The following is a 23,109-nucleotide window of genomic DNA, read 5'->3' as shown; positions in this document are numbered from 1 at the left end:
TCCAAAAAAAAGAAAGAATCGTGTGTGTGTGCTGCCTTTTTGGAAGTCCACAGGGGTTAGAGCTTCAGCATTCACAGCCTCCTTCCCTGCTGCTGCCCTGGGTGGCTGCACTCCCAGCTGAGGGGCCAGAATCAGGCCTGTGCCCTTAATCAGTTACGTGCACTCAGCCAAGTCAGCAACCATCCAGGCATGGAGGCTGCACCCAGGACGAGGAGGCAGAATCGGCTGCTTGCTCCCCCACAGGTCCGTGGCTCTCCTGGGCACTGAGCTCAGGGAGGTCCTGCATTGAACCAGCACCCTTTATCATGGGAGGGGACATCAGCCTCCCTGGAGCAGGTTTTCACTGGGTGGCTGGGAGAACCCTCGGCACTGGGCAGGGGCACCCTGGAGAGAATGCTCCTGGCCCTCCCTTCACAGCTCTGAAGACAAGGTGTGTGCCCCAGGCTCCATGGGCAGAGGCTTGGGCTAAAGGCTCGAACCCCCTTCAATTCAGCCCTAGCTTGGTGGTTCCGAAACTTTGCTGTGCTTTGGAACCACCTGGGGACCTTTAAAAAATACTGGTGCCGGAGGCGGAGGTTGCGGTGACCCGAGATCGCGCCATTGCACTCCAGCCTGGGTAACAAGAGTGAAACTCCGTCTCAAAAAAAAAAAAAAAAATACTGGTGCCTGCCTCCCACCCCCAGACAGTCTGACTTAATTGGTATAGGGTGTGACCTGGGCATAGGAGTGTGAAAACTTCCCCAGGTGATTCTAATGTGCAGAAACGCTTGGGAACTAATGAACGCTGTCTTCCGAAGCCTAGTTCTGATGTTTACAGAGCTACACCATCCTGGAGGTCAAGGGTGGAGTAGGGGCCCAGGAACAAGAAAAAAAAAATGCGTTTGGATATTCAAAGTCCAAACCTAGCAAACAGCTGGTAAAGAAAGGAGGGGAGAGAGGTAGGGGTGGGGGTGGTGAGTGCTGGATTCGCTCGTGGAGATGTTGTCAGACATTCCTCTGCGGTAGAACGGGGAAATGCACGAAAATAACCATGGCTGTGAAAATGGAACCTTCTGGGAAATGGCATATTCTTGGAAGGCGAGGGAGCCGGGAGAAGAGGGAGAGACGAGACAGTAGGGAGAAGGAGAAAGGGGAACGGGAGAGGAGTCTGCTCCTGAGGCGTTAGGGAACTGGAAAAACAAAAACCAAAACGGTTCAGATGGGAAAAGAACTGCAGAGGGAAGCGGAGAACGTTTGGGTCAGGGGAGGAGGGGGGAAGAGGACCCAGAAGCAGCCCGAAGCAACCCAAGAAACGGTAAACCAGGAGGAGAGAAGGAATCAAGCCAGAACAGCACACAAACAGCGGCCCTGCCAAAGCCGCCCTGCTCCGGGCTCCCAGGCCAGTGCGAGGCTGAGTGCACCCCTCCTCGTCACAGCCCTCAGGCAAGGGACAAGACACTGGCGTTTGCCTCTGTGTTCATTCCCTTCCGTCCTCAAGGTTCTGTCCCCTCCAGACTTTGCAGAGCTCCTAGTGGAAGGAGCTCTGGGCCTGTGGCTGGAAAGCCAGGCCCTCCCTCTTTGAAATCTCCCCGTAGGGTAGAGGGCTTGTGTGGCCCAGGAGGCGGAGGGGCAGTGCCCTGGGGACAGGCAGGTGGACTGTGGGTTCAGGCCTCTGGCTCCACGACTGTTGGGGTGGAGGCAACTCCTCTTTCCTAAGGCTGGCTCCAGCCTGATTCTTAGATCTCACCCCGATGGCTTCTCTCAGGGAGAGACATCCAAATATCGAGTCATGGGGGCGGGGAGTAGGGGAGAAGCTTTGAAGACAAAACCAAGAAAAATTACACAGGTTTTTAAATTCCTAGAAGAAAGATTTGACACCGACTTTGTACAAAATCAGGAGACGTCTCACAAGTGGGTGTGAGCGTAACTTACCTGCTATGACAAGCTGTAAGGCCGGCTGCCTCGCTGGGAGGCCGGGCACACCCACCTCTGCACCCGGCACCAGGTTCTGCTGCGTGGCTGCCCTGGAAGGTTCCAGCTGATGCAAGGCTCCTAGCCAGCTCTCCCACCGGAAAACCCGCCCAACAACCCGCCAACCAATAGCCAATCCCACTCCCCTGGAGTCAATCAGAGCACCCAGCTGTTGCTCGTTCCTCCTAGCCATAAAAACCCCACGCCCCAGGAAGCTGGTGCAACTTCCCTGGCCCCTTCCCCCAGGACCGTGGAACCTCGCCTGGGAGTTAAGTAAATTGGCATTTAATCTTCTTATGCTGGTCTCAGTTTCCTCATTTTAAACTCGGCAATAACCCTTACACAAGCCATCTGCAAAGTCAAAATGCCAGCCCATGGCATGGCCCCTCTGGTTCTCGGTGTGCCCTGGGAGCAGGCAGGCAGGTCCCATCTTTGCTAGTGGGACAGCACAGGGCAGAGCAGGCACGAAGACCCGCACCATCCCAGCCTGCGATCAGTGCTTGCCACCAGTGGAACTGCTTTCCTGACAGTGTCAAGATAGGTGAACCATTTGGGCTTATTCAAAGCTAATGTCAATATCAAGTGCTTCAAGATACTGAGTGTATCCACCAGCCAGTTTCACTCTTCTGGGCATGGCAGGCCCCTCGGCACCTGGGCTCAGGCTGTCCTCTCCCCCTGCACTGTCCTCTCCCCCAGACTGTCCTCTCCCCCCGGACTGTCCTCTCCCGCAGACTGTCCTCTCCTCCCGGACTGTCCTCTCCCCATGGACTGTCCTTTCCCCCTGGACTGTCCTGTCCACCCAGACTGTCCTCTCACCTTGACTGTCATCTCCCCCAGACTGTCCTACCAGCTAGGTTTGAGGTGCTCTGTGGATTCACAGGACAATGCTTTGTGCCCCGCAGCTGAAAGCTCCCTTGCATGCCTCCAGACAAGAGTGGCCTGGGGTCAACTCCTCCCTGCCTGGCTGGCCTCCCTCCTCTCTGTGGTGCCTTGTTTCCATCCTGACCACTGGCCTGGCCTCACAGGGGAACAAAACGTGGACTGGCTTCCTCAGAGTGAGAAAGGCAGCAGAGCCTGGGGCCAGCACCAGCCACTGGCCCTTCTTTTTCAGGAGAAAGGAAAGAAGTTAAGGGCGGGGGTCACCCGGGGTACCAGGGGGCCTGTCTCCTGAAGAGCTGCAGAGAGTAGGCCAGTGCATTCTGCAGGAACGCCGTAACCCCAAGGGTGTTCCAGTGAACGCCCTTTCTGTTCTGAAAATGTGCCACAGTGGGGTATGGCCCCTCCATAACAGAAGTGGCCATTGTGAGGTGAGGGAGTCAGCGCGGGGCTAGGGGCTTTCGTGGGTGGAAGAGAATTCCACTGCTGGAAGAGAGGGCCAGAGGGGCAGGGTGACCAAGGGGCTGCTGGGGCCTGGTGGTTCCAGGGGCTGTTGAAGGGTCAGAAGTCCTTCTATGTAACCAGAACTGGAGCTTTCTGGTGGCCCCACATCAGCCCATCAAGCCCCTCTAACGTCCGGGCTGCGCTCCGACAGGACACAGAGATGTCCTCCAGCAACCAGGCTGGGGAGAAAAGCACACAGAGGCGTGAGTGGCTGGAGGCTGCCAGATGCCAGGCAGGCTAAGACACAGGTGTGGAGGCCCGAGGGAGAAGAACGGGAGGAGAGGATGGGGCTGGGGCTTCCCGAGGGAGGTGGGCTTTGGCCAAACCTTAAGGGAGGGGGGAAGTCAAGCAGGTCATGACTGGGGAGAGACGCCTGTCCAGGCAGGATTCCATCTGGATCCTGAAGCTGTTTCTGGTGAGAACAGCTTGAGCAGAGATAGGGAAGACACACTCAGGAGCCAGCATAGCCTCATGGCAAAGTCCTGTTGGGCCTCAGGGGGTGTAAAGCTGGTGGGTGGACAACTTTCTGCGTTTGGAGTACCACTTCGATGGGAAATTGGTGTTGGATAACCCCTGAGGGCTCACATGGTTCCCAGAACTTGGGTAGCTTTGTCTCAAGAGAGTCATGCTGGAGGACGTCCCTAGGAGGAATTACGCAGGTGTCAGCCTGCAAAATGAGTCTGTTTCTTTGGAAGTCACAGAGCATTGCTCTTTGTCAGTGACCAAAACACACCTGGTGTCCTCAGAGTCCTTGAGCCCAGTGGCCCTGGGGTGCAGGAATCCCTCCCACAGCGCTCTCGACAGGCCCCTCCATCTGAACCCTGAAGCTCTCGAGGGTCCTCTCAGTGACCCTTCCACTAGAGGAAGAACCAGTGTTCACTTCCCAGTGGGATTCACATGTACTGAGTCCTCTTATGAGCCTTGGGGTCTTCTCGGCCAGCTCCTCCTACACAGATGGCTGGATGAGGAATGGACATGGTCGATCCCCATGCTCAGCATGGACAGATGAGCTGAGCCTCTCAGGGAGTCTGAGGGGACGGTGAATCGTGGATGCTCCAGCTCGGGGGGCCTGGGGAGGCTCCTTGTGCTGCTGCCATGTTGGGCTACATTGTAAGATGGGTGAGCAGGGAGGAGCAGAGTGCTCTGAGGACGGTCATCCCAGCACTTTGGGAGAAATTTCCTGTCCTGGTCCCTGAGAGGAGCCTGAAGCCTCACTGAGTACCCGTGGGACTGCCTGGGGTACTCTTATGGCTAGCTTCGCTTTGAGCCAGGCTGAGTGGGTTTCTTACCTCCACAACCAAGACACCCTTGATGAGAGCATAGCCCTCGGGCCTCTCCTAGCCTCTGAGCTCAGCGGGGAAACGCCGGCTTATCACAGAGGTTGGAGGGTGGAGCTGGGGTTCTTCTGAGGGCGGCTGGCAGACCTCTCGCTTTTCACTCCAACCCCAGACTTGCCTCTCCAAACCGTAACTGAAGTTGCTGTGTGACTCCGGGATGTTCACCAGCGTTTTCCAGCCCTTTCCTGGCACCTGCTGCTGTTGGCCGCACTTTGCCTCAGGCACTGCCAAATTTTCCTTGGTGCTTCAGGGCCAGGCAGGCTCCTCCAGAAAGAGAGAGCTCAGCTGAGGTCACATGGAAAATAACCCCCAGGCAGGGCCCTGCCCCAGGCTGCACCAGCCAACCACCCTTTGTTCTCGCTCACTCTCTCTCTCTCTCACTCAACTGGCCTGTCTTACCATAGGTCAAATTACATTCCCCTAAGCATAGGAATACTATGCAGTAAAAGTTCCGATGCAGCTTGTCTGCATCTAATCGCTCTGGGAAAGCTTTAAAAGTAGAGAACTCCAGGGATCCCGCGCCACGAGGACATCTTCGTCACTGTTGGCTTCCAGATTACAAGCGCTTCCAGTGGGAAAATTCGCAGCACAGACAAACCTTGCTTTACACCATAATGCATTCCCGAAGAGTCACCGATAATCTTTTCATTGATATTCTGCCTTATTCCAGAAAAAAAAGTCACAGCCCACACCAAGGCAGCAAACTAGAGATAAAGGAACATTAAAAACAAACAAACAAACAAACAGAACACCATAAAATAGAACCAGGAGAGCGTCAAAGGCAACGTGGACACCATCCAGATCCTACATGCTTGCTATGAACCCTAAACTTAGTAGGAAAGAGAAATTCAGTTAAACAAAGAGTTGTGTAGAAACTGAACTTTGGAAAATTGAACCATATTTCAAATATACTAATGGGAATTGTTTTCCTGGACATCTGGTTTTGTTTCTGCTTTTTATTTGTTTGTTTTTGTCTGCTCAGCAGCCCTTCACTGGGGGAACCGGCCCCTCCCGACTTGGTGTGACTAAGGCGGGGCTGTCAAGCGCGTAATCCCACCCTGGTGATAAGGTAGTCTTCGGACCAAGCTCACTAGCCACACTCTCTCCTATAAACTTGTGTCTTGAATGGAGACAGCTGGGGACTAGGACTGTGCGTGGCTGAAACAGAAGCTCCCGTGAAGGTATCTTCAAAGAGAATGTCCTGCTGCCCACAGCCGGCCTGGTTGTTGCCTTCCCACGGCCTGAATTTCCAGGTTTTCCTTTGACTCTGTGAACTTCCAAGTATCCTTCTAATAAATTCCTTTTTGTCCAAGCTAGAAAAACTCTACGTCTATTGCTTACAACCAAGGACTCCTAAAGGTCTAATGCTAATAATTTCATAAGGAATATTAGAATGCTCTCAAAAAGCAAATATTCCTTCTGTGTTGTCTTCTTGGTGAGTTATAGTCCGAGACCCTTTCTTGGTGCCCATTTGTGATTTCTTGACGGTTGGGGACAGACTGAGAGAATCAAGTATTGATGGAGGAGGCCGGGAAGATGACCCGGCTGTTGAGGGTGGATGGGCAGCCACGTGAAGCTCCCTCGTCAGGAGAGCAGAGGTCACCCCCCAACCCACCCAGGATCGAGGCCTCAGACACTGAATATTGCTCATTTGTGCTCAATAAAAAAACCCAACTAGTCATATTTCCTGATAATTGTATAACTGGTTTAGAAACTAGGCGTAATTCTATGGCTTTTGCTTTCAAGTGGGGAAACAGCCCATTATCCTCACTGAGGCTTTGGCGATGTTAAGATGAACAGGACATGTCCTGGGCTCACAGATGACCCCCGGGTGGAGATTGCTGGTCCCTGCAGGGATCCTCTCTTAGAGTGGCTGAGAGCCTGCCCTCCTCAAGCTTCAAATTCCTGAGTTCCAGTAACAAGACCCACTTGGTCTGTGGGCATTGCACTACCAGTCTGTGGGCAGGGTAACCTTGAGAAAAGCGCTGTTTGAGAATGGCTCAGGAAGGAAGGCCTGTGACTTTGGTCAGGTTCCAGTTAGGGAAGGTGACGATGTGACCTTGAATACCGTATGGCCAAAGTGAATTCCTTACTCATTTATTTATTCATTCAACAAATCCCTAACGAGCCGGTACTGTGAGTCGGGCTCTGTGCTAAGTGCTCCGGAGAGGCCCGGGTGAATAAGGAACAGCCTCTGCTTTTCCAGAGAGAGAAACGTCCCTGAACAGATTAGATGTGTTCACAAATACATGCAAAAAAGACACAGGTAGTCGGTGCGATGCGTGGTAGTAGGGGCCTACTGTTGCTCTGACTGGGGAATCGGACAAGACTTTACTTGAGCTGGACGCTGAGGACAGACTAAGGCAGGCGTCCCCAGACTTTTTACACAAGGGGCCAGTTCACTGTCCCTCAGACCGTTGGAGGGCCGCCACATACTGTGCTCCTCTCACTGACCACCAATGAAAGAGGTGCCCCTTCCTGAAGTGCGGCGGGGGGCTGGATAAATGGCCTCAGGGGGCCGCATGCGGCCCGCGGGCCGTAGTTTGGGGATGCCTGGCCTAAGGTGTCAAGAAGGGCAGGGTGGTGGCTGAGAAGGCATCCTGGGAGGAGGGAACGGCTGAAGCATGATGAGGTGTAAGAATGGGAGTTTCAGCCAAGGCCCCAGGAAATGCCAGATCTCACATTCCAAAGGATGGGCCAGACCGCAGGCAACATTCACCAGGGAAGTGTCCGGAAACTGGTTAGAGACCTTTAAACTCTTCACCCACATTAAGAGTGTAAAAGAATTGAGAGTTGGAAACTTTTCAAAAGAGATGTTAGAAGAGGATTCCTCTGGAGAGAGCTTCCACCCTGGGGAGGGGCGTGCCTGCCCTTTATCGCAAGGCTAAGGGACGAGAGCTTTAAGTGGACCTCTTGGGACACGTAGTCTGTGTTCTTTGCAGTTTGGGGTAACAGTGGACCAGTGACGCACTCCCATTTGGGAGAAGGTGAGCTGGCTAGCTACTCTTCAGCAAAGATGACTTAGCTGAGGACCAGCCTGCACTCCAGGCTTTGTCAGGATACATAATGTATGAGAATTTTCTGTGCACCAATGCGGCCTTACATGGGGTCATCTTAAGTCCTATGCAAGTAGACCATTGAGAGGGGCAGAGATACCAGTAGAATCAGCCAGACGTACCCCTAGATTTCTAAGGGCTGGAGAAGAGTCTCCAGCCAGAATGGAGAAGCTTTAGTCCATGTGAAGAGAAAGTGACAAGGTATCCCTAGCAAGAGGGGCGAGTTCTTCAAAGAACCCACAAAAGTGCTCAGGAGACTTTAAGCACCTCTCAGGAGTGCTAGACCCCATGACTTTACCAGCAGAGTAACACCTTTCCCACCCGCTTTGACCTCCTCTCCTTCTCCTGCTCAACTCTGGAAGGGTAGGCACCAAAGTTAGCCATGAGGGGAGTGGATGACCCCTCACCAGTGGCCTCAGCAAGGACAAGGGTGGGAGAAGCAACCCGAAGTCAAGTTTAACATTCTGCTGACTACAATGAACTGGCTCTTTCAATTACCCAACAGAATCTGTGTTGTTCTTGTTTTAATTTAAAGTGACCACAGGACTTTTTATTACCTGAGAGTTGCCAGAGAAATCAAGGGGTCTGTCCAAGTTTTCATCCAGGAGTAGGAAAAGAACTAGGCCTATCAAATAAATTCCTGGGGATATTGACAGGAAGAAAACTGAAGCTGCTTGGCGACTACTGCCCAGGAAGCACTCTTGTTCCACCTGACAGTGGTTGCAGAGTCAGGACCAACACGAGATCCATCTGTCAGCGTGGGAACCACGGATGTCTGGGGGTGGGAGGGGACCCAGGAGGCAGGCAGAACATGTATGGGGTGTTTGCAATGCGTCATCCTAGGGCGGTAAGGCTGACAAAAGGCAGTGGAAAGAGTAGGACAAATGTGGAAAATATATCGCACCAAGTTCACATCATCACAGTGAAGTCTTTTGTCAAAAAAGGCTATCCTAAATCTAATCACGCCTTTAGATCTAACCTCCACTTTAAGGCAAAAGCTGGAAAGAGGATGTCTTAGCCCCTTGAGACTTCTATTGAAGAGGGAGGGTTCCCTGATTCTCCTTGCAGCATGTGAGACAGGGGTATAGTCTGCCTGCTAGGTCACAATGCAGCTGAAACCCCTAGGGACAGGTGCAGAGGCCAGCACATGTGGTTTTGATTTCTGGCTCCACAGCAACATCTAAGGGTGGGTGTCTGCCAACTCCCAAAGCCCAGGTGGACGGGTGTTACAAGGCTCCTTCAGATTTGCCGTCTACGGACGACTTGTGTGTTAATCGGCTCAATGGACCCTCTGCCTTCTGTATCCCGAGCTCTTGCCCAGTGTCTCGAAAGAATCAGATCACATGCAGGTTTGAAGGATGAGTGCCAGGTTGCATTGAGTGGTGGACGTGGCTCTCAGCGAGATGGATGGGGAGCCAGAAGTGGGGGATGGGGTGGGAAGATGGTCTTCCCCTGGAGTCGGGCCACCCAGTGGCTGGACTTTTCTCCAACCGCCGCCAGTCAGACTCTGCTCGGCATCCAGCGTCCCACCTCTTTTTTCTTTCTCAGCTGTATTGTTCTGCCATTGCTGCTCTGCTAGTCCCAACATTCAGCTGCTTGTATGTTCCCACTAAGGACTTGGGTTTATATGGGGGCAGGATGGGGGCAGGATGGGGGAGGCATGGAGGGCCAAAACCAGAAATGCCTGTCTTCAGGCTTGAGGGTGGGGCCTTTGCCGGAGAACCACCCTCTTCTACCCTGTATTTCCCTGTCTTCCGTCCATACCATTATAAGAAAAATACCCTAGACTGGCTAATTTATAAACAACAGAAACTTACAGCCTACAGTTCCGAAGGCTGTGAATTCCAGGATCAAGGCACCAGCAGGTTCAGTGTCCAGTGAGGGCACTGCTGCTTCCTAGTTGTCGCCTTGCTAGTGTGCCCTCACGTGACTGAAGGGGCAAGGGACCTTCTTGGAGCTTTTTTTTTTTTTTTTTTTTTTTGAGACAGAGTTTTGCTCTTGTCACCCAGGCTGGAGTGCAATGATATGATCTCAGCTCACTGCAACCTCCGCCTCCCAGGTTCAAGCGATTCTTCTGCCTCAGCCTCCCAAGTAGCTGGGATTACAGGCACCCACAATCACACCCAGTTAATTTTTGCATTTTTAATAGAAATGGAGTTTCACCATGTTGGCCAGGCTGGTCTTGAACTCCTGACCTCAGGTAATCCACCTGCCTCGGCCTCCCAAAGTGCTGGGATTACAGGCATGAGCCACTGTGGCCAGCCCTTGGATTTTCTTTTAATCCCATCACCATCGCACTTATTTCAAAATAAGAATTTGGTGGGGGTGGGGGACAAACATTCAGACCGTGGCAGAGGAATAAGTTAAATGACCCCTGCAGGGAGTAATCAGATAAATCCAGAAAGTGATGTGTCACCAAAACCCAGCACAGTTTCTTCAGCAAATCAGTGACATGAAAGAAAGATGTCAGGCAGAGAGAACCATTCTAGATGAAAAGAGGCTTAACTAGAGCTGAAGCTAATTCACTAACGCAGGTTTCTTGAGCTTTGACAAATACCATGATCATGTGAGATGTTAGTATTAGGGGAAACTACTTGAACTTGTGCAGGAACTCTCTGTACTAACCTTGCAACTTTTCTGTAAATTTAAAATTATTCCAAAATGAAAAGTTTATAGGAGAGGAGGGGAGACGAAGGGAGAGGAGGTAGAGGGAGATTTCAGATACAGAAACATAATTCATTGTGTAGATATTGATAGATCCGGGTTCAAAGTCCCAGCTGTACAAGACACTTTTGAGAACATTGGGGAAATTAAGTTTGGGTTGTATGTTATTGATTTTAAGGACTCATACTTAATCTTGTTAGGTTAAGGTTATATTAAAAATTTCCTTAAGAGATACTTACTAAAGTGTTTGGGTAAAATGTCATGTTGGCCTTAATTTAAAATATTTTTCTCTACTTTTGAAATATACCGTTGGGAAGTCTTTTAACAGGGAAAAAAAGTAACTATATTCCCATCAATATCAAGCAATGAAAATGCTCTAAGTTTGACAGGTGTTACAGAGCTAGAGAAGATTCAGCCAGTGAGTGTGAGGGCAGAGGCCCCGGAGGGTCTGGGCGCAGGTCTCAGGCCTCGCACTAGGCAGCAGCAGGTGGGGCACAGCCTGGCCGTTATTCTGCTCTTCAGGCTTTGGAGAAACTCATTCTTTGTTTAAATCTTGGCGTTTCCAGAGCTTACCCCACAACAGAAAGCTGCTTGAAGACGTCCTGGATGTTGTGCTCAAGGAAAACATTTCCGACCACCCAGCTTCAGGCTGCGGCCACCCCTGCCTCTGCTTCCTCCTTCTGGCGTGTGGGAGGCACCTGGGAAGTGTCCTCACCTGGCCTGAGTAGGCAGTTTGGCCCGAAAGCAATTAATTCACCCAGACGAGCTGTAGCCGGCCTCCCTGGAGGGCTGTTCCTTATGGCCCCGAACCTTGTTCTCTACACAGGGGGAGCTCCCTGGCGTAACCCTCTAACTGGGGGTCAGGAAGTGAGGCCACCTACAGAGGGGCTGGGAGGAGGCTGAGGGGAGCTGCAGGGGAGAGCTTTGCTGATCTCCTGGGTCCCTGGGTCCTGCCCTCCTCCATAACCTCAGGAGATGCCTGAGGCTTTTTCAGATGTTCTGTCTCCTGTTTTGTGTAACGTGGAGGAAAAGTCACACTTGTGGACAGCAGATAAGGCAGACAGGGTTATGGGGAGGAGAGACGGGGAGAGAGATGGATTGATTGAGAACTTCTTAAGGAAGTGAAGGAACAAGGTCATGCTCACTCAGCTTTGTATTTTCAACAGTGCGTTAAGACCAGAGCTCAGCCGGGCGCGGTGGCTCAAGCCTGTAATCCCAGCACTTTGGGAGGCCGAGGCGGGTGGATCACGAGGTCGAGAGATCGAGACCAACCTGGTCAACATGGTGAAACCCCGTCTCTACTAAAAATACAAAAAATTAGCTGGGCATGGTGGCGCGTGCCTGTAATCCCAGCTACTTAGGAGGCTGAGGCAGGAGAATTGCCTGAACCCAGGAGGCGGAGGTTGCGGTGAGCCGAGATCGCGCCATTGCACTCCAGCCTGGGTAACAAGAGCGAAACTCCGTCTCAAAAAAAAAAAAAAAAAAAAAAAAAAGACCAGAGCTCAAGAAGCAGGGCTAAGGAATGAATGGGTTCCCCACACCCTGGGTGAAATGATCAGAGGAGCAGCAGAACAGAGCAAGGAAGCCGGTGCGACAGAGAAACGAAGGGATCAATGCCACAAAGTAAAGAGAACGCAGGGGTCGGCTCGTTCCAGATCCCCCACCAGGAAGCCCCTATCAGGAGGGGAGGGGGAGCTCCTTGGAACTGAACTTGGACGCAGCCCAGTTCAGCTGGAGAACGTGTCTGAGGAACACCAGACCTTGTCTCCCTCCGGGAGTGGGATCCAACACCTGGCCAGACAAATCGGTGCTGAACAAAAGTGCACTGGGGGCTGATTTTAAATTTCTCCTTTATTTAAAAAAAAAAAAAAAAAAAAAAGCATTTTTCTGGGTTTTTAAAACTTCTCCAATACATTAAAACTTTTTTTCCGCCACATAGCACTTCTTTCTTGCCTCTTTCGTCTCTGCTCCTGGTGTCGTCTGCCTCCTGCGAGACCCAGACGAAGAAACCTTTTCAACGGTTGAGATCTGAGATCTAGGAGCTGGAGGGGCTGCAGGCTTGAAGGAAGGTGGTTACTGGTCAAAAGGAGAAGTTCATTTGCACAAAAATATAAACTGGGGGGGGGGGGATGAGACCAGCACATATGCCTATGGATTGATCTACAATCCATATAAAAAAATAGACCCAAATTGTCATTTTACATTTGTAATATTATACAAAATAATATATATTTTTAAACAATACATACCCACCTACACACACGTGCACACACACATACACACAAGGTGCTAGTGACCCCTCTGTGCTTCTGCTTGCAGGGACAAGGGTGTCAGTAGGCAAAGATGACGTGGTAGGTGACCTGGTGGCCATTGTCCCAGGCATAGAGCAGGCGGTCCTTGGGGTTGTAGTCTATCTGGGTCGTGTAGGAATACTCATTCTCAAACAGCAGCCGGGGGACAATCTGCGTGTTGGTGTGGGTGTCGAAGGCGTAGGAGATGTTAGCGTTCCGCTGGTTGTAGCTGTCCACGGCGTACAGCACCCCGCAGATGACGAAGCAGTTGCCATAGAAGTTCCTCCGGAGCCCCGTGCGCCACGTGGTCTCCTTCTGCGTGCTCAGGTCCGCGGCATTGAGCTTGCTCAGGACAATGACCTCCTGGCTGAAGCCCTCGTCATCCAGGGCTGGGTAGATGAGCCATAGGCCATTCTCGTCCACAGCAAAGTCCACATCTGAGTGGCCCTGCCATCGCCAGGGGGTGGCCTCCTCGTAGGCCACGTCATGCAGCATGGCCCAGGCAGCCACGTAACGCTGCTTCAGGTCATACTTGATGATGTTGCGGGTGAAGGCACGGTTGTAGTAGAAGGCGCCATCATACACCACATGGCCTGTGCCGATCCAGCTGTACGGGAGCTTGTAGGAATTGCTCCAGCGACCTGCAGGAGGGGAGAAAACAAGAGGCTTTGGGGTGGCGTGGCAGAGTGGAGGTGGCATGGCAGAGGGTGGGCGGCCCGTGTGGTTAGGTGAGTGATGATCAACGAGGGGTCTGGAAACCCGGGTTTGTGTCTTGGCTCTGCCTCTTTCTAGTGTCCTGTTGCACGTCATTTAACCTGTCCACACCTCAGCGTCCTCATCTGTCATAGGGAAGTGACAATTCCCACCTGCCTGTTTCAAGGGTCCAGGGAGCTAATATACATGAATGTGGTTCATACATTGTCAAGGGTTATGGAAAAGGGAGGATGCTTCACCACTCTCTTCTGGACTGGAGGTTGTCCCGCGTCCCAGGAGCTGGCGAGGAGGGGCAGCACTGAGAGGCAGAGAATGTGAGGGAGTGGAGAAGGGGGACCACTTTCCAAGGGGGACCACTAGCCATCAGAAGAAGGTACCACCCTTCCCATCTGCCATTACCACCCAAAGAGGGTCGGCTGTGACGAAAACAGAGGGCATGGGGAAGGGAAGGAGCCACCTGGGTTGGATCCATATCACGCACCTTGTTTGAAGTTCTCCAGGTTCCGGAACTCTACCAGGGTGTTGCCGTAGTAATAGTTGGTTACATAAATCCGCTCATCCTTGGCCAGGGGATCCTTCATCCAGGCCCCTTCATTCCGCCCATATGTGTTCTGGGTGGTCGGCCCCGTGATTGTGGAGAGAGTGTCCTTGCACCTTCCTGGTGGAGAAGAGATGGTTGAGGTGTTGGGCTGATCTAGTGATGCCTCACCCCCTAAACGTTTGCTGCTCTTCCATTTAGAGTCTGGACTCCTCGGCAGGCTTTAACAGCCCTGTATAACCTGACCCCACACACTTTTCACGCACCATCTCCTGCTACTCCCCTGATCCACCCTACACTCGACCCTACACCTGAGGCTCCACTGTGCCCATCTTTTGCCACTTTTATGCCACCATGCTTTGCTCCTGTTGTTCTGACTTCTCAATCCTATCCCTCAAAGGCCTAAGATCCAGATTCCTTGTATGACACCATACCCTCCTCTGGAGAACTATTCTCTTCTATTCCATTCAGCTCTCAGGGTACCATGAAGGCTGCTCTCTTACACAGCATATCTTCCTGCATCGCCACAATGCTTGTGTTTCTTTCTCTTCCCTCCATGCCTGCCCCCAACTGGAGTGTAGGCACGGAGGGATGAGGGAATGTGGCTTTTCCTCACTGCGTTCTCGGTGCTCAGAACACAGTGTCTGGCATGCTTCAGGCACCCAGATGTCTGATCCCTGGGTGAACATACAGCATGAGAAGCGTGGTCAGAGGAGAGGACTCTGCTGGGCATAACCAGGAACTCTGAGCTCTGCCAGCTGCTGAGCTGCCCCAGGCTGTGGGACCAACCCTAACTGAGCAATGGCTACTCATGTCCCTGAGGCCCATGTGCTGTCTGAGAGGGCTATCCCCAAGCCCATGCCCCTGTCACTACTGAGAGCAGGATGCCAGGCCCCCCTGCTGGGGAACTGGGGGGCAAGATACCAAGTTCTTGAATAAGGAGCTGACCCTGGCTGTGGACGCCTCCTTCAGAGATTGAGTCAGCCACAATGGGATGGGACTCAGCACTATCCTTCTGAGTGGCTCTGGGGTGACCTGGTGCCCAGGAGAGGCCCTAAAAGGCCAGTGGAACTCTACTGGGTTCTAGATCAAGTTGAAAGCCTGCAACGCTTCTCTGCGGTATTATTATTGAACACAGCCTTGAATGATAGTGAAGTCACCCGTGACTACTACCAGAGTATGCTCCTTCTGTCCCTCACGCTCGTGGATTATGGAAGAGGTAGGAAGAGAGCAGTGGGAGGGGCAGTGAGAGAGCTGCATCAATCCTGCCCTCCCAGCTTCCTGAGCCCTGCTGGCGGCTGGGGCCGGCAGAACCCCTGCTCCACCTGCCGCCAAGGCTGACGGCACAGGTGAGTGGTGAGAATAATTGCTCCTTGACACTCACCTGGGACAAAAGTAACAAAGGCCCTATAGTTTGGATTCCAGAGTTCTGTAAATTCTAGGCCACCCTCATTTCCAAACTGTTCCAATCCGTTCTGTCTATTCTGCTCCCCGCAGAGCGATGTGAGGATGGTGTCCAAGCCCTGCAGCCGACAGGACAGGGGTAGGCAGCTGGGCCCTTGGCCCTGGGTCTGGGGCAGGTGGGGGCTCAAGTGGGATGAACGATGTTTTGCAGGCAGGCCCCATAGCTGCGTGCAGGTGGCAGGGCTTAGGCAGCTCAGTGTGGGGTTTCTTAGGTCCTGGTCTGATGGAGCGGGGAGAGATTCAGTCTCCATAAGACAAACAAAAGAACCTCCCTGCCAATGCCTCGTTCCCCAAGAGCTGAGCTCATCTGTTCAAGACAATAAAATACAGGACTCTGAGCCCTGGCGACAGAGATTTGATGGAAAAGCTCTCATTCCCTGGAGCTAAGCAGGGCCCTGGCTGCCAGTTAAGATGCTACGCTCCTTCTGCACTGAGGTGAGCCCTAGCATGCCACCGCTGGGCAGTCCTCTGCCCTGGCAAAGCCCAGAAAGGACAGCAATTCCCTGTCCAGAGGCACCCCTGGCTCATGCCCCCAAACCCAACAGATGGCCATGAGGTGAGGTGTTTTTTGTCCGAGGGTTGCCATGGCCACATCACCTCTCTGACCAAACACAGAAATTGCAGATGGACTCTTGAAAGTCAGGACTCATCTGTGGAGCTCCAGCAGCCCCAAAAATCCTTGCAGGGTCCCGCCTCACCCCGAGGCTCTGTAGTGGCAGGGCTCTAATGCAGGGCTATAGATGTGCCCTAGGCTAGGGCCAGAGGCCTGGCTCTGGTATTGGCCTGGCCACCAACTCCAAAGTCTGTGTTGCCACTATAATGTCAAAAAGTTTTAATCTCTTCAGCAGTAAAATGAGGGTAACACATGCCCTGCCTGCTTCACCAGAGTGCACAGAGAGTCCCCTCTGATGATGATGTGGCAGACTGAATAACGGCCCCTACAGAGATCCAGGTCCGAATCCCTGGAGCCTGCAAATGGGACAAAAGGAAATGAAGGGGACTTTGCAAATGTGATTACATAAAAAAAACTCCTGAGATGGGAGGCTCTACTGGACTATCTGGGTGGTCCTATTTAATAAATGAAGTCACAAATATCCTCATAACACAGAGGCAAAGGGAAATTTGACTATAGGAGAGGAGAAGGCAATGTGATGAAAAAAGCAAAGAATAAAGTGATATGGCCATAAGCCAAAGAATGCTGGCAGCCACCAGAGGCTGGAAAAGGCAAGAAACGGATTCTCCCCTTGAGCCTCTGGAAAGAATCAGCCCTTCTGACACCTTGATTTTAGCCCTGCAAGACTCGTTTTGAGTTTCTGGCCTCCAGAACTGTTAGAGGGTAAATTTCTGTTTTTAGTCAGTAAGCTGGTGGCAATTTGGAGGCTTAAGAAATGGATACAGATGGAGTCAGCTTCTTGGGTTAGGGCATCCTTACTTCTGTAGGAAGAGGGGAGTCCCCACTTGTAGCTTCCTAGTCCTGGTACTAGGCCCTCAGGTTGTATTTTCACAGACCCTCAGAGGGAGCAAACGCTGCTGCCCTGCAAGGTGGACAAGCCTAGGCAGAAATGGCAGGACAGATGCAAATGATTTCGGAGCATTTGAAGACAGAATCGAGGGAAGAGGGCAGTAAACCATGAGACCCAGACACATCACTGTGCTCTGAGAATCTGGGACAGCTCAGATGCTCCCACACTTGGCAGCAAACCATCAGCCTTGGAGAGAAGGCGCTGCATGTTGATTCGTCTTCAAGGGGGATGACAGAAAGATGGGAGAAGGTTCAAAGGAACTGCAGAGAGGAGAATGCACTCTGCATCTCACCTTAGGTTTCCCCAGAGTAGGGCTGACAAGGATGCCGATGATGCTGACATTGACTATGTGCTTTCTACATATTCCGTCATTTAACTAATAGTCCTGGGAGGCAGCTGGCCCTGTGTCAAAGGTTGCCAGGGTCTGAAAAGAAGGGGCCCTTCCCCTCAACATATAAACCTCCTCGAATCTCAGCATTCGAAAAGAAATCAATCAGCAAGCAAGAGCTTTCCTGGCCCTCCCCGGCTCTCAGCTCTGGTGCTCACTTGGCAAGCCTCCCCAGCAGGGTCCTCAGGACATCTGCTCCCCTGGTCACCCTCATTGGCAATGCCCACATGGCCCTCAGCCCCTCAACCTGTCTGCTGCCAAAAATGCTCCTGCACTCTCCCTCGGGGTGCTCTGCAGTCCTCTTATTCTAGTCAAGCCTCTCTTTTGCTCAGAAACTGAGGTAGCCACCTCCCCACTGGCACCCACCCACCTACCTGAGAAGGCGTCTCTTCCCTCCCCTGGCTTCCACCACCACTCTCTCCTGGTCCTGCCTGCTTGCCTGGTTGGGCCTTCTCCAGCTCTTTGACTAGTGCTTCCTCTTCTGCCCGCTTTCAAATGTCACTCTCTGGAGTTCCACCTTCAGCCTCCTCTCTCCTCATTGCTCCTGCAGACTCAGCTCCTGCTGACAACTCAGCCCAGGCTCTGATTCTGAGCATCCTGAATCCATCCAACTACCTATGAGGCGCTTTCCTTCTGGGTGTCCTCCTGGCTCCTCAAACTTAAAGGATTGAAAATGCAAATCATTTGCTTCAGTTCACAGCCTGCTCCTCCTGTATTTACTGTCCCAGAAAAAGCCATGACACACCATTCATCAACCAAGCCAGAAACCTAGGTCATCCCTGACATCCCCTTTCCCTCTGCCCACACTCCCAATCAGCACTGAGTAACACCTTGACCCTTATCCTCCACCTCTATGATGTAGCTCAGACCTCACCACCTCTTGCCTGGATCACCCCAATTGTGCCAGTTGATCTCTCTGGCTCATCTCTGCCCAATTCTAAGTTAACCTGCCCAGTATTCCCTTTGCTGCTTTTCCAAGAGTCACATCTTCTTAAATCCTTAATGACTCACCATCTCCAACCACCACATGCAGCTCAGAATCCCCATCCTAGCACATCAGCCCCTCCCCCTCTTACTTCTTGTCATCTGCCTTCATTCAGAGGTCTCAAACTCAGATGCCTACAGGGGCCAGGCAGGAACTGAAATGATGATTCAGGCTGAATGTGAGACAAAAGGCAGCAGAAGACACTGGTGAACTGGAAGAGCTGACCTGAAGACATTCAGATCCAAGAACATAAAAACACATTGTGTGACGAATTTGGCCCTCAGTCTGCCGGCTTGAGATCTCTAGCCCATACCTAGCTGCTTGTACTCACCATGGGTGCCATGCCCAGGGCTGCTTTATGGGCATATGACCTGTGTAATCACACAGGACCCTTGCTCAGAAAGGCTGCCCTTCATTTAATGATCTGCTGTTACCATCTCGAACATCTTAATATTTTCACCCTTGAACTTGTATTTATGTGAAGTTTAACAATGCAGCCTGTGTGGGTGAGCAGAAGAGAATGCAAGATGCGTGTGGCCACCTTCCTTGTCCCCCGCTTGCATATAGGGTTTGCTATGCCCAATAAGCATAGAATTGCAGGTAGACCCACTTGCACCTGAGTTCAGCGAGACTCAAAGTGAGCACAAGGTAGGTCCATTACCCCAAAGACCACGTTTTCCATTTGAACCAGATCATGCTCCGAAAGCAGAAAGAAAGCAGTGGCATACTAAGGAACACAAATGGTCACGGAACCCTATCATATTCTTTCTTGTGTTACTTCCCTGCATTAGACAACAACCTACGCCGAAAACGATACAGAAGAGGGAAGGATAGGACAGCTTAGAATTCCTTTTCTTTTCAGTCCTTCCTCACTCGATAAGCTGAAGGTAGGGAGTGTTGTTAAAATGTTCACATATCAAGGAAAACAAAAACAGATGAGTCAGTTTTGTGCAGTGTTTCCACTATTCTGGTAAGAACAAAATACATACGTATATAGGAGCTACAAAATACAAAATGAGTCATTTTGGTGGATTCTGCATAAAAGTTGAAAGACCTTATATTTGCATTTAAAACTGACATTGCACAATATAAAGATGAATGGTATAATTCACGCTAGTAATTTACATTTTTTAAGACAGGCATACCTCAAAGATATTGCAGATTTGGTTCCAGACCACTGTAATAAAGCGAATATCACAATAAAGTGAGTCGTGTGTCTTTTTTGGTTTCCCAGTGAGTATAAAAGTTATGTTTACACGATACTACAGTCTATTAAGGATGCAATAGCATGATGTCTAAAAAATGTACATGCCTTAACTTAAAAATACTTTATTGCTAAAAAATACTGATTATCTAAGCCTTCAGTGGGCCGTCATCTTTTTGCTGGTAGAGGGTCCGCCTTGATGTTGGTGGCTGCTGACTGATCAGATGGGTGGATGCTCAAGGCTAGAGGGCTGTGGTAATTTTCTAAAATAAGACAACAATAAAGTTTGCTGCATCAGTTGACTCTTCCGTTCATGAAAGGTTTCTCTGCAGTGTGTGATGCTGTTTGATAGCATTTTACCCAAAGTAGAACTTCTTTCAAATTTGGACTCAAACCTCTCAAACCCTGCCACTGCTTTATCAACTAAGTTTATGTAATATTGCAAATCCTTTGTTGTCATTTCAACAACGATCATGGTGTCTTCACCAGGAGTAGGTTCCATCTCAAGAAACCACTTTATTTGTTCATCCATAAAAAGTAACTCCTCAGCTGGATATGGTGGCTCATGCCTGTAATCCCAGCACTTTGGGAGGCTGAGGCAGGTGGATCATGAGGTCAAGAGATTGAGACCATCCTGGCCGACATGGTGAGACCCCGTCTCTACCGAAAATACAAAAATTAGCTGAGTGTGGTGGCGTGTGCCTGTAGTCCCAGCTACTCAGGAAGCTGAGGAAGGAGAATCACTTGAACCCGGGAGGAGGAGGTTGCAGTGAGTGGAGGTCGCACCACTGCACTCCAGTCTGATAACAGAGGTCGCACCGCTGCACTCCAGTCTGATGACAGAGTAAGACTCCATCTCAGAAAAAACAAAACAAAACAAAAACAAAAATAAAGAAGTAACTCCTCATCCATTCAAGTTTGATCATAGGATTGTAGCAATTCAGTCCCATCTTCAGGCTCCACTTCTAATTGTAGTTCTCTTGCTATTTCCGCCACATCTGCAGTGACTTCCCCCACTGAATCGCTCAAGTTCATCCATGACAGTTGGAATCAACTTATTCCAAACTCCTGTCAAAGTTGATATTTTGACCTTCTCCCATGAATCATGAATGTTTTTAATGATAAATCCTTTACAAAGATTTTCCATTCACTTTGCCCAGATCCATCAGAGGAATCATTATCTATGGCACCTATAGCCTTACAAAATGTATTTCTTAAATAGTAAGAGTTGAAAGTCAAAAGGATTCCTTAATCCATGGGCTTCAGAATGAAGGCTGTGTTGGCAGGCATGATAGCATTCATTTCCTTGCACATCTCCATGAGAGCTTTTCAGTGACTAGGTGCACTGGCAAAGAGCAGTCGTGTTTTAAAAATAATCTTTTGGCTGGGTGAAGTGTCTCATGCCTGTAATCCCAGCACTTTGGGAGGCTGAGGTGGGTGGATCACTTGAGGTCGGGAGTTTGAGACCAGCCTAGCCAACATGTTAAAACTCCATCTCTACTAAAAATACAAAAAATTAGCTGGGCATGGTGGCATGTGCCTGTAATCCCAGCTACTCAGGAGGCTGAGGCAGGAGAATCACTTGAACCCAAGAGGCAGAGGTTGCAGTGAGTCAAGATTGCACCACTGCATTCTAGCCTGGGCAACAGAGCAAGACTCCGTCTCAAATAAATAAATAAATAAATAAATAAATAAAATAGTAATAATCTCTTTTTCTGAGCAGTAGGTCTCAACAAAGGGATTAAATTATTCAGTAAACTATGCTGTAAAAAGATGTGCTATCATCCAAGCTTTGTTGTTCCATTTATAGAGCACTGGGAAAGTAGATTTAGCATAATTCTTAAGGGCCCTAGGATTTTTCAAATGGTAAATGAACACTGGCTTTGATTTAAAGTCACCAGCTGCATTAGCCCCTAACAGAAGAGTCAACTTGTCTTTTGAAGCTTTGAAGCCAGGCATCGACCTCTTTTTTTTAACTATGAAAGTCCTAGCTGGTGCATCTTCTTCCAATAGATGGCTGTTTTGCCTACACTGAAAATCTGCTGTTTAGTGTAGCCACCTTCATCAATGATCTTCACTAGATCTTCTGGATAACTTGCAACAGCTTCTACATTAGCATTTGCTGCTTCACCTTACATTTTTATGTTACGGAGATGACTTCTTTCCCTAAACCTCATGAACCCGCCTCTGTTAGCTTCAAACTTTTTTCTGCAGCTTCCTCACCTCTCTCAGCCATCACAGAATTTAAGAGAGTTAGGGCCTTGCTCTGGATTAGGCTTTCACTTAAGGGAATGTCGTGGTTGGACTGACTTTCTATCCAGATCACTAAAACGTTGTCCATATCAGCAATAAGGCTGTTTTATTTGCTTATCATTCATGTGTTTACTGGAGTAGCACTTTTAATTTCCTTCAAGAACTTTCCCTTTGTATTCACAACTTGGTTAACTGTTCTGTACAAGAGGCCTTGCTTTTGGCCTATTTCAGCTTTTGACATGCCATCGCCACTCAGCTCTGTCATTTCTAGCTTTTGATTTAAAGTGAGAAGTGTGGGATTCTTCCATTCACCTAAACACCTAGTGGCTATTGCAGGGTTATTAATTGGCCTAATTTCAATATTGTTGTGTGTCAGAATAGGGAGGCCCAAGGAGCGGGAGACAGACATGGGAATGGCCAGTTGGGGGAGCAGTCAGAACAAACACATTTAGGGATTAAGTTCACTGCCTTATATAACTGTGGTTGGTGATACCCCAAAACAATGACAACAGTAATATCAAGGATCACTGATCAAAGATCACCATAACATACAAAGAAGAAGTTTGGGATATTGCAAGAATTACCAGAATGTGACACAGAGACACCAAGTGAGCACATGGGGTTGGAAAACGGTGCTGGTGGACTTGCTTGACACAGGGTTCCCACAAACCTTCAGTCGGTGAAAAATGCGCTCTCATCTGCGAAGTAAAACAACGCAGAGTGCAATAAGATGGGGGCGCGCCTGGATTTCTGTACTTACACAGGCATGGAAAAGCAAATCAAGAGCACCATAAGGAGAGAGACAGAGAGAGAGGCACATACACACCATGAATGGAAGAAGAAGAGCTGTGTATTTACTGCTGGCATGGCATTTCCCCTGCCTTCTGAGTGCGGGCTCCACGTTGTCACTTGGCACTGGCCCTGGTGCTCTTGTTTGCTCTGCTGCTTCTCACTGCCATGCCACTTCCCTCCTTTGCCTAATTTCCCCTCATGCTACAAGACAGCTAGGCCAGCATCGCTTTCCCGAAGAGGGTCCTGGGCTGCCTCAGTCTCCCTTTGTGACCATGGTGGCCTGTGCCCTCCAGTGCTCACCACCCTGCACCGAAGTCAGTGTCTGTGTCGGTCTCACATACAAGCTTCGCAGCTCCAGGGCAGGGCCCCTGCCGTTTCTGTCTCTGCATCCCTGACTCCCACAGCACTCACACGTCCTGAGTGCTCAGCACTTACTACTGGACCGAATCCGAATATTGTTTCCGTGTTAGAGCCCTCTCTCTTTTAGCATCGAGTCCCTACTTCTCATTCCCTTCACCGTCAGGCCCCAGCTCCCCACCTGGAATTCCAACACTCTCCCTCATGCATCCC

The 23,109-nt window shown here is 50.5% G+C and overlaps 1 protein-coding gene across 1 annotated transcript in view; it reads right to left on the bottom strand.

Moving 5' to 3' along the window:
• Positions 1 to 12,220: 12,220 nt before the first annotated feature.
• OLFML2B (olfactomedin like 2B) overlaps positions 12,221 to 23,109 on the bottom strand; it is a 40,033-nt gene continuing 29,144 nt past the window's right edge. The window contains exons 7-8 of the mRNA XM_003943382.3: positions 13,874 to 14,050; positions 12,221 to 13,319 (exon numbers count right to left, since the gene is read on the bottom strand). Of these exons, the coding sequence (XP_003943431.2) occupies positions 12,718 to 13,319; positions 13,874 to 14,050 (779 nt within the window). The 3' untranslated portion in view covers positions 12,221 to 12,717. The remainder of the gene's footprint in view (positions 13,320 to 13,873; positions 14,051 to 23,109) is intronic.

Source organism: Saimiri boliviensis, chromosome 19, assembly GCF_048565385.1.
Source record: "Saimiri boliviensis isolate mSaiBol1 chromosome 19, mSaiBol1.pri, whole genome shotgun sequence".
Classification (NCBI taxonomy): domain Eukaryota; kingdom Metazoa; phylum Chordata; class Mammalia; order Primates; family Cebidae; genus Saimiri; species Saimiri boliviensis.
The sequence above is the reverse complement of the archived record's forward strand: the minus strand, read 5'-3'. Positions and strand labels throughout refer to the sequence as shown.